General features: G+C 43.6%; 1 protein-coding gene across 3 annotated transcripts in view; it reads left to right on the top strand.

Annotated features, from left to right (window-relative positions):
* Positions 1-11,989, top strand: part of efl1 (elongation factor like GTPase 1) — an 88,036-nt gene that overhangs the window by 50,851 nt on the left and 25,196 nt on the right. For all 3 annotated transcript variants that reach the window (XM_052063859.1, XM_052063860.1, XM_052063861.1), the window contains one exon: positions 270-417. In XM_052063859.1, coding sequence (XP_051919819.1) covers positions 270-417 — 148 coding nt within the window. The remainder of the gene's footprint in view (positions 1-269; positions 418-11,989) is intronic.

Raw genomic sequence — 11,989 nt, 5'->3', positions numbered from 1 at the left:
TCATTTATTTGCCGGGTAACACATTTTTCCCCGCTACAGCGAAAAGAGCGGAAATTGTGATTAGTCGTACAATCTCATTGGACCTCAGTGAACTATTCATTCATTTTATTGGTCCATGTTTTTCCCGCGATGGAAAAAAAATGTAAAAAAAAAAAAAAGCCGCTTCATATTACACACCGCAGTGTTGAAAGTGTGGGAAAAAAGTAGCGGTTTCTAATCCGGAATTTACGGTATATGAAAACTTAATTTTCTTTCCATTTATGCCTCAGGTGAGATGCCAAAACTGGTGCGTGGGATGCGTCTGTTGAACCAAGCAGACCCCTGTGCTGAAGTGCTAATCCAGGAGACAGGCGAACATGTTTTGGTCACTGCTGGAGAGGTTCATCTCCAACGCTGCCTGGATGACCTCAAAGACCGGTCAGTGTCAGACTGGGTGTCATCAGAAAGTATTGCTCAGTGGCATGTCTAAAACTGTTAATTGAGATAGTAGCTGTAGTATTTCCTTTACGTCTACTTCATCAAATTATTTTTAAATAGCTTATCTATCAGGACTTGTCCTTGGAGTGCTGAACAGTCACGGGTGAGAAAAACATTACAATGGCAATCAATTTAGCTACACAGCAGGAGTCTTCATTCTAACTTCTGTTACCATAGGGACACCCTTGAGGCAAGGTACATGTGAAAAGCGTCTTGACCAGTATTTTTGTTTGTCTATGAAATTGAGGTTGGTATACCACTGTAATGACTAACTGAACTCTGTTCATGATGGCATTGCATCACTTTGAGATCAGCAGAACTTTGGCATAAAAGATAAAGATAAGGCAGTGAATTTTGGCTTGTGGACGGCAGACAAGTTTAGCCTATTCACACTCAAAGCAGTGTACAGTTGTGACTTGAGATTCACATTAAATTTGGCCTTGACCATGCTCGTATACAAAACAGTCGTCTCAACTCATCTACCCCCTACTGAATGAATAGATCTTTTCAGCATCCCCCAAAATTTCCAAACCTTTGCGACATGGTTTTATTGAGAAAACTAGCACTCCATATAATATTATAATTTATAAAAACACAGTAATGACAAAAAATAGAATTAAATATTTTTTTTGTCACACCTCACTGAAAGATTTATGAATGGCAATTGTGTGAAGGTCGGTAGAGTAGGTGCTGACCTATGTTTGAGCAATATGTCCAGTTCATGTCTGAACGTTTACGCATGATGTGTGCACTCAATGTCGTAATGCGTCTTCTTGCACAAATTGAGGCCCTCACAGACTCAATGTGATCCCCACGGACGATGGTGCCCAGTGCACTGTGCGTACTCTGTGTAAAAGGGGCGGCAGTCTTTTTTCTTCTGGCCATGTTTCATGTTTCCTATCGCATCTTGAATCCTGTGACATTCTTCTTCATCGAGCCCATCACTTTTTCCTTTTACCCAACTTTTTATTCTACCCAATACAGTGTTGCCGTGAAATACCCTGATTTGGTACTATATGTTTTCAAGATCTGAGCTGTCACTTGACCAAATTTTAGTTGAGTTACCAACAAAATTTGAGCTCTAAGTGGACTTTTGACTCCTACAACTAGACGGAACACTTTGCAAAATCCGGCCACCATGTGTACAAATTGGTTTCCTTGCAGTCGAAGGCCATCATTTGGTAGTCGCAATGTGCCATAAAGCTGGGTTGTCAAAAGCCAATAAACCCCACAGATCAAGACCATGGAAAGACAATAAATTAGTTCAGTCGTGTTATATGCTGATGTATGCAGGTTTTGTGGGGAGGATTTTTTTATACAGTACAGTCCTGTTGAGTGCATTTTCCCCTGATGAAAAAACACGTTATAAAATAAATTGGGATGTTTTTGGAGGGTTTGGAAATGAGTTGTTACATTTTCATTCTTTTCAGTGGGGAAAGATGATTTGAAATAAACGTGTGGTCACAAGATGGCTGCTCACTCCTCCCGAGATGTCAGATGGTGGACCTGAATTTCCTAAAGCCCTCCGGAAGTCGGGTTCCAGTGCCTCACTGCACTCTTTGGTCTGTTTCCAATTAAAGGGGTCAAACGATTCCCATTTTTCTTTTCCAGAATTGTACACACAGTAGTATGGGTTTTGGTCCGGTTGTTTCTGGTAATTGGAGGGTGTGAACAATTAGAAGAAGAAGAAGAAGAAAAACCTTTATTAGTCTCACAATGGAGAAATTCCCAATTCACAGCAGCAAAGTTATGAAAGTAAGAAGTAGAACAACAAAATATAGGAGCTGCTGGAAAGGCAGCCACTCTCGCGGCGCCATTTTGAAGTCAAAATAACAAAAATAACACAAGACAACACATAGGACACAGACAGTCGTTCAATCTTCACCAATTTTCTGCATACACTTTGTTGTCTGAAGCAGTTATGATGAAAGAGGAGAGGATCAAAGTGTCCATTCTCCTGTGGATCAGAGACGTCATGCTGAAAATGTGCACACGTCTGCTACAAGCTAAGTTTTGAAAGCAAACACAAAGCTGTAGCATCCATTGACGAAAAGAGATTAGTTCACTTCTCCTTTATTTTATTTATTTATTTATCAGAATTATGTACATTCTGTAGATGGCCCACAAATGCAAGCCACTTTTCCTTCATTTCCTCCGGTGTGTGGGAGGAAAATGCACACCAAAACAAATGGCACTTCAAAATTTGTCCAGTTCAGCCCGGGAGCATGAAGATTCTAGAGATGACACTTGGCTTCCCACTTGAGATAGACTTTTATCACAAGCTATGTCTTTATCACAGTCTTCATCATCATTCTTATTGTCAATATTATCCGATGGATTTGACAGCCAAATCTTCGCACGAGCATCAAATTCATCAACCTGAAACTTTTTGGAATTTTAACCAAATATCCGTGTTATTGTCTATAGTCATCATTCAACAGTGGTTGTATTCTCCCACGAAGGCCTAATATTTTGACCTATTTCCTTTATTTCTATATTTGCCATATCCTTCATTACTTAAAGGATGTTTCTTCTTCGCATTAACTGCCCAAGCTTGACTTTTCTGCATAAACACATTTTGTTTGCCCCCAAAGCATTTGCCAAGGCTTCCTTGTTGTCGCCCTCTTGCTGCTGATTTTTATCCTCAAACTCATTTTAGTTGCAGGCCAATTTGGAGTTAGTTCTTCCCTCGGAGGGCCATTGTGACAGTGAAACCACAAAATTATTACTTAGTTCTTCCCTCGGAGGGCCATTGTGACAGTGAAACCACAAAATTATTACTTGTACACAACAAATTAATAGAGGACTTCTTTTGAATTCAGTCGAGTCAATTATAATAGCTTCTTCAGTTATTGTTCAAGTGAGTAACAAATTATTGCAAAATCTCAATGTTATTTATTGCACATTACAATTTGACATTTCGGTACAGATTTTAGCAAGGTACAGATCTAATTGAAAGCAAACAAACAGCCACTTCAGAAGCAGGCATTAACTTCCAAGACCCCTGGTCTATGTGCTTGAGTGTTTTGAAAGGTGAGTATAAATAAAATGTATTATTATTGTTCTTATTATTAGTAAAGTGTGTGCTTCCCAGCCAAAACTCCACTGCTTGAGTAAGACACTTTCTTCAAATGTAAATGACCTCCTCACTCAACCTGAAAAGTTTGTCATCAAAGGAAAAAATACTTCTACACACATATTAACTAAAATAAAAATAGTAAGTCGATCTACAGAACCAAAATGAGAAATTATTTACTAAGACACAAAAATTGTGATGTGTACTTTTGTATTTGAACCCTTCAGCTCATTAAAGTAAATATCAAACCTTCCGTTCATCTCCAAACTTCTAGAAAAAACAGTAGCTGCTCAACTTCACACCCATCTTTCCTCCAATAACCTCTACGAACAATTTCAATCTGGCTTTCGTCCCCTCCATAGTACCGAAACTGCCCTCCTCAAAATATGCAATGACCTTCTTCTCTCTGTTTGTTTGTTTGTTTTATTGAGCATATATAGTACACACAATAACAGGTTGACAAAGGTCAAACAAAAATTATAAAAAGAAAATTAGAAATAGTTAAAAGAAAAAAAACACACATCACAGTTGTATGCTCAAAGGAGTAGGAAGAAGTAAATAACTTATCTAGTCCTACCCCTTATTATGTAACTGAATTGTTCATTTTTCAAAACAAAGAAGAAATGAAAAACTACATATCATTAAATATTTTTACCCTTGTGTATACTATACTATTCTATTTCTACACCTTTTGGTTTGTATATATATAGTTATTCTTTCTTCTTTTGTATTTCAATTTTCTGATAGTCATTATAATTAGCACTCCTTGAATACAATTGTTAAGTTGATCAAAATCCAAAACAAGAACAAAGTTATATTACTATATTTTATAAGTATATCAAATTTATCTATTTTAATTCAGATTCATGTAGTTTTTTTGTACTAATCTTTTGAATTTGTTTTTGAACTCCTCCAACGATTTGCTCATTTTCAGATCCGTTTCAAGCTTATTCCATAGATTGACACCAATTACTGATACACACCTTTGCTTGATGTTTGTTCTTGTTCTGGATTTTTTGTATTGATTAGTGCCCCTTAGATGATAAAAGCTCTCTGTAATTTCAAAAAGCTGCTGGATATTTTGGTAAAGGAGGTTGTTATGTGCTTTATACATTAATTGAGTAATTTTGTAGTCAACCAGGTTGTAGAATTTCATTGTGTTTAATTTGATGAATATTGGATTGTTGACTCCAGTTCACTCGCCATCCTCCTCCTGCTTGACCTCAGTGCAGCCTTTGACAACATCTCTCACTCCATCCTCCTCGACAGACTCTCCTCCATTGGCATCACCAGCATTCCCCTCTCCTGGTTCCTCCCCTATCTTTCTGACCACACCCAGTTTATTCAGCTCAAATGTTTTAGATCCCTTTCCCCTCACTTCAGGTGTTCTGTCCTTGTCCCCTTGCTGTTTCTAATCTATCTTCTACCCCTTGGTAATATCTTCAGGAAACATCACATTCACTTTCATTGCTATGCGGATGACACCCACCTCTACATCTCTACCAAATCTAATACCATACTTCCACCTAACCAACTGCCTGCAGGAATTAAAATCTTGGTTCACTTCAAACTTCCTCAAACTGAATAGCAATAAAACTGAACTCCTCCTCATTGGCATCAAATCCACCCTAAACAAAATAAACAATTTCTCCATTCCCTTCGACGGCTCTTCCATCTCCCCCTCCCCTCAGGTCAAAAGTCTGGGTGTCATCCTTGATAGCACCCTCTCCTTCACCTCACATATCAACCACATCACTCGCTCTGCATATTATCATCTTCAAAACATCCACCGGCTCCGCTCTTCTCTCACTCCTCAGTCCACTGCTATACTTGTTCACACCCTTGTCACCTCGCGACTCGATTACTGTAATTCCCTCCTGCTCGGTCTCCCTCAAAAAACCCTCCATAAGCTTCAGCTGGTCCAAAATTTTTGGACACCGAAGAGGAGTGAGTTGCAGTAGTCAATACGGGAAGTGACGAGACTGTGAACAAGGATAGCGGTGGTGTGCGGAGTGAGTGTGGGACGGAGGGGGTTTATATTGCGAAGGTGGAAATGAGCGGACCGGGTAATGTTATTGATGTGGGAGTGAAAGGATAGTGAACTGTCAAGGATGACACCCAGACTCTTCACCTGGGGGGAAGGAGATATAGTGGCATTATCAATTGTGAGGGAGAAACTGCCGGCTTTGTTTAGAGTGGATTTGGTACCGACGAGTAGGAGTTCAGTTTTATTGCTGTTTAGCTTGAGGAAATTGTGGGTGAACCAAGATTTGATTTCTGAGAGACAGTGAGAGAGGGATGAGGGTGGGAGAGAAGCGTCGGGTTTGCTGGAGAGATAGAGCTGGGTGTCATCCGCAAAGCAGTGAAAGTGTAAGCCAAATTTGCGGAAAATGTTTCCGAGCGGAAGGAGGTAGACAATGAAGAGGAGCGGACCGAGGACAGAACCCTGAGGAACACCAGAAGAAACGGGGAGGGATTGTGATGTAAAAGAATCAAGTTGAATAAACTGAGAGCGGCCAGTGAGATATGAGTGGAACCAACGTAGAGGGGTGTTGGTGATGCCTATGGTAGAGAATCTATTGAGGAGGATGGGGTGAGAGATTGTGTCGAAGGCAATCTTTTGTTGTTATTTTCTATTTTATTTGATGTTGTTTTTAACATTGTATTCGTGATTTTAACTGCTTGTTGTAAGGTGTCCTTGAGTTTCTAGAAAGGCGCCCACAAATAAAATGTATTATTAATATTATTATTAAAGGTAGTTTGAGCAAATTCATTATTTCAAAAGTGAAAAGGAGTTGAATAGGTAGGTTAGGCAGAACAAATAAGCTGGGAAGGGTTCGCAGGTTTGCATGATAAAAGAGAGATGGAAACGTACAAAGAAGTGAGGAATTGGTGTTGAGGAGATGGAAGGAATACTTTGAGGAGTTGATTAATGAGAAAAAAAAAAGTTTGTTCAGCTGCCTCAACTATTGAGGCACAGAAGATGGCTCTGTTGGACACCATGTCCCCAGCATCCCCTGAGATGGGGTGAGAGTTCTTGGTTGAACGGGATGATGTAAGATGTTGCTAAGTGGCAGGCACATTTCTTTTGCAAGGGTTTGGCAGGGATGAGATTTTTCCACTTTTTGGCGGAATTCCGCTTTTTTTCCAGTCAAAATGGACCAATTTTATATTGTTTCAAATCCGTAAAAAAATCTTGGGGTGTGGGGGGGATCCGGACTTGTCTTCGGCAAATTTGGGGTTTGTAATGTTTACAACGTTTGCAAGCATCCATTTTTGAATCCTGTTTTTTAAGATTAAGATATCCTCTCCTCTTTCATCTGTAACTGCTTCAGACAACAAAGTGTATGCAGAAAAGTGGTGAAGATTGCACGACTGTCTCTGTCCTATGTGTTGTCTTGTGTTATTTTTGTTATTTTTGACTTCAAAATGGCGCCGCGACAGTGGCTGCCTTTCCAGCAGCTCCTATTTTTTTGTTGTTCTACTTCTTCCTTTCATAACTTTGCTGCTGTGAATCTGGAATTTCTCCATTGCGAGACTAATAAAGGTTTTCTTAATCTTAATCCTTTATTTGTCCCACACTTACAGCCTACAGCAGCAAGAATGTGGGTAGAAAGAAGAAAGAAGAAAAAAACAAACACCGTTCAATCAAGTGTAATATAAATACAAAATGGATAAATCGCAGTGCTATTTACAATTGTTTTTCACATCCTTTAATTATTATTGTTATTATTATTATTATTATTGTTATTTTTATTCAGCAGCCTGACAGCAGTCGGCAGGAACGAGCATCGGTATCTCTCCTTCTTGCAGCGCGGGTGTAACAGTCTCTGGCTGAAGGAGCTACCTAGTGCTGTCACGGTGGGCTGGAGGGGGTGGGAGGGACTGTCCATCATAGCTTTTAGCTTAGTTAGCATCCTTTTGTTGCCCACCTCCTCCAGAGTGTCAAGGGAGCAGCCCAGGACAGAACTGGCCTTCCTGACCAGTTGCTCCAGTCTCTTTCTGTCCTGGTCCGAGATGCTGCCTGACCAGCAGACAATGCCATAATGGATGGCCGAGGCCACCACTGAGATTTAGAAAGTCTTAAGGAGCGACCCCTGAACCGCAAAAGACCTCAGTTTCCTGAGTAGGAAGAGTCGCCTCTGTCCTTTCCTAATCACGTTGTCCGTGTTTGTAGACGAGTCCAGTTTGTTGTTCAGAAGAACGCCTAGGTAATTGTAGGAGGTCATCCCCTCTATGTCCATACCCTGGATGTTCATTGGTGCTGGTGAGGACTGTTTCCTGCAGAAATCCACAGCCAACTCCTTAGTTTTCCTAGGGTTGATCTGGAGGAGATTCTGCTGGCAGCAGTCCACAAAGTCCTTCGTCAATACCTTGTACTCCCGATCGTGCCCCTCTGGAATGAGGCCAACCATCGCAGAGTCATCGGAGAACTTCCGAAGGTGGCAGTTTGAAGTGGCGTGTCTGAAGTCCGAGGTGTAGAGGATGAACAGGAATGGAGCCAGAACAGTCCCCTGCGGCGTACCCTCGTCTCCTCCTCTTCTCCTCCTCTTCAACTCGCGTGGGATATCCGGTTTGTCACCGCCCAGTAGCCCGCTGTTAGCCCGCCATGCTAACAGCTGGTCCTTACTGTAAACAATGGAGTTGCATGTGCTATCGGGATCTCCGTTCACAGGATACGTAAAAAGATAAAAGGAAATAAAGGAGATGAGCAGAAATGAAGCTGCCCCCCCCCCCCCCAGGTTTGGGGTACAAAACCACGCAAAACAAATCAGAAGAAGAAATAAATAAAGTAAAAGGACAAAAAGAAACTCAAACAGGGATATGCGCTGCTGGAGAGGCAGCCACTCAGGGGGCGCCATCATTTAAAAAATAAAGTGTGTGTGTGTGTGTGTGTGTGTGTGTATAAAAAAAAAAATCCTCATCTCACCCCTCGGGTGGTGTCCGTCCCTCATTCAGCTCGGGTCCTCTACCAGAGGCCAGGAAGCTTGAGGGTTCTGCGCAGTATCCTTGCTGTTCCCAGCACTGCACATTTCTGGACTGAGATGTCCGATGTTGTTCCAGGGATCTGTTGCAACCACTCATCTAGTTTGGGGGTCACTGCCCCGAGTGCTCCGACCACCACAGGCACGACTGTCACCTTTGCCTTCCAGGCTCTCTCCAGCTCCTCTCTGAGCCCTTGATATTTCTCGAGTTTCTCATGTTCCTTCTTCCTGATGTTTCCATCACTTGGGACCGCTACATCCACTACAACGGCTTTCCTCTGCCCTTTATCTATAATCACGATATCTGGTTGGTTCGCCATTACCATCTTGTCAGTCTGGATCTGGAAGTCCCACAGGATCTTCGCTCTGGCATTCTCCACCACCTTTGGAGGTGTTTCCCATTTTGACCTTGGGGTTTCCAGTCCATACTCCGCACAGATGTTTTGGTAGACTATGCCAGCCACCTGGTTATGGCGTTCCATGTAGGCTTTTCCTGCCAGCATCTTACACTCTGCAGTTATGTGTTGGATCGTCTCAGGTGCCTCTTTGCACAACCTACACCTTGGGTCTTGTCTGGTGTGGTATATCTGGGCCTCTATGGCTCTGGTGCTCAAGGCCTGTTCCTGAGCAGCCAGGATGAGTGCCTCTGTGCTGTCCTTCAGGCCAGCCCTCTCTAGCCACTGATAGGACTTCTTGAGATCAGCCACTTCAGTTATGGTCCGGTGGTACATCCCGTGTAGGGGCTTGTCCTCCCATGATGGTCCCTCTTCCACCGCCTCATCTTCTGTTCCCCATTGTCTGAGACATTCTCTGAGTACGTCATCCATTGGAGCCTTCTCCTTGATGTATTCATGGAGCTTGGATGTTTCATCCTGGACAGTGGCTCTCACACTCACTAGTCCCCGACCTCCTTCCTTTCGCCTTGCGTACAGTCTCAGGGTGCTGGATTTGGGATGGAACCCTCCATGCATGGTTAGGAGCTTTCGGGTCTTAACGTCCGTGGTCTGAATCTCTTCCTTTGGCCACCTTATTATTCCTGCAGGGTATCTGATCACTGGCAAGGCATAGCTGTTTATTGCCCGGGTCTTATTCTTGCCATTGAGCTGGCTTCTTAGGACTTGCCTCACTCGCTGGAGGTATTTGGCCGTAGCCGCTTTCCTTGTTGCCAGTTCGAGGTTGCCATTGGCTTGTGGTATACCAAGGTACTTGTAGCTGTCCTCAATGTCTGCTATTGTTCCTTCTGGGAGTGAGACCCCTTCAGTGCGGACTACCTTTCCTCTCTGAGTCACCATCCGACTACATTTCTCAAGCCCGAATGACATCCCGATGTCGCTGTTGTAGATCCTGGTTGTGTGGATCAGGGAATCAATGTCCCTTTCGCTCTTAGCATACAGCTTTATGTCATCCATGTAGAGGAGGTGACTGATTGTAGCTCCGTTTCTGAGGCGGTATCCATAGCCTGTCTTGGTGATTACTTGGCTTAGGGGGTTCAGTCCTATGCAGAACAGCAGTGGGGAGAGTGCATCACCTTGGTATATGCCACATTTGATGGACACTTGGGTAAGTGGCTTGCCATTGGCTTCAAGTGTGGTTTTCCACATCCTCATCGAGTTCGCAACGAAGGCTCTTAGGGTCCTGTTCACCTTATACAACTCCAAGCATTCAATGATCCATGTATGTGGCATCGAGTCATAGGCTTTCTTGTAATCAATCCAAGCTGTGCACAGGTTGGTACGTCGAGACCTGCAGTCGTGTGCGACTGTTCTGTCAACCAGGAGTTGATGTTTGGCTCCTCTAGTATCTCTACCAATGCCCTTCTGTGCTTCGCTCATGTATTGATCCATGTGTCCACTTATCTTAGCCGCAATAATGCCTGACATGAGCTTCCATGTTGTGGAGAGACAGGTTATTGGCCGATAGTTGGATGGAACTGCACCCTTCGAGGGATCCTTCATGATCAGGATCGTTCGCCCTTCGGTTAGCCATTCTGGGTGAGTCCCATCCCTCAGCATCTGGTTCATTTGTACTGCTAGGCGCTCATGGAGTGCTGTGAGTTTCTTTAGCCAGTAGATGTGGACCATGTCCGGGCCTGGTGCTGTCCAGTTCTTCATATCTGAGACTCTTTCCTGTATGTCTGCCACTGTTATGGTAACTGCGTTCTGTTCAGGGAGGTTGCTGTGCTCCTCTCTCAGGGTCACCAGCCATTGTGCACTGCTGTTATGTGCAACCTCCTTCTCCCATATGCCTTTCCAGTACCTGTCAGTTTCCTGTCTTGGTGGGTCAGCTCTGTTGTTAGGACCCTGCCACTGAGCGTACACTTTCGCAGGTTGTGTTGCGAACAGCCTGTTTATTCGTCTGGCCTCATTCTCTTTCGTGTACCGCTTTAGGCGACTGGACAAGGCTTGGAGCCTTTGTTTGGCAGTTTCGAGTGCTTCAGGTATGGTCATCTGGATGTACCTCTCGGGTATCGGCCTTTTCATCACACCTCTCTGGGACTCCGTCAATTGACTCACATCTTTCCGGGCCGCCTTGATCTTAGACTCCAACCGTCTTTTCCATGGTGGGTAACGTATCTCATGGCTTCCATGGTTGCTCTTATAGCCCAGAGTCTCCAGGATCACTGATGCTGAAGCGTATATCAGCTCATTGGTTTCTGTGATCGTTACGGTAGGGATCACCCTCAGTGCTGCATTCACACTTTCTATGAGACTTTCAGATGGTACTTCACATAGCCATTGTAATCGGTTTCTAGGTTCCCCAGCTTTCATTCTCGCCATGATCTTAGCTTTCAGGTCAGTTGCTGCCTCGCTCAGCATTTCATTCATTGGGGCTGGCCACCCAATCTCATCATCTGCATTCATTGGGGCTTGCCTCCCAATCTCTTGTATGACCTCCTCCTCTGATCTGGCAGCCTGGGGCCCTTCGCCATGGAACCTGCGTTGTACCTCATCAATCTCAAGTTGTGACAGCAGTTGCCGTTTGTGGATGTTGGAACACTGAGCTACTAGTTGTTTCGTGGTCAACCGTTTCGAAGTAACCATTTAGCCCACATTCTCTGCATGTAACCCCTCTGACTAGGGTTGCTTGAGTAGTAGCATTCCAACAGAGCCATGTTATCGCCTCTCGTCCATCTCCGCTTTGTTCCAGTAGCCCATTTTTCATCAAGGTGCTCTGGTTCCCCAGCACCTGACGCAGACCTTGTTTGGCCGGGCGACGTCTGAGCCAGCATGTCATTCGTTTTATTGTCTCTCATCATTGTATGAGGTAGGCATTAGCGTGAAGGATCTTGCCCAAGGACCCACACTGGATGGTGTTATGTGCTCATTTTTGCCCCAAGCGGGATTCGAACCACCGTCTCCCGTATGCCAAACCGATGCCTTACCAACTGAGCTATCCAGCCGCTTATATATATATATATTTTTTTATTTTTTTTTTAATCGCGAAGCGTTAG

The sequence above is a fragment of the Hippocampus zosterae genome, chromosome 4, assembly GCF_025434085.1.
Source record: "Hippocampus zosterae strain Florida chromosome 4, ASM2543408v3, whole genome shotgun sequence".
In the NCBI taxonomy this organism is placed as follows: Eukaryota; Metazoa; Chordata; class Actinopteri; order Syngnathiformes; family Syngnathidae; genus Hippocampus; species Hippocampus zosterae.
Note: the sequence above shows the minus strand (reverse complement) of the source record. Positions and strands in the feature narration are given on the sequence as shown.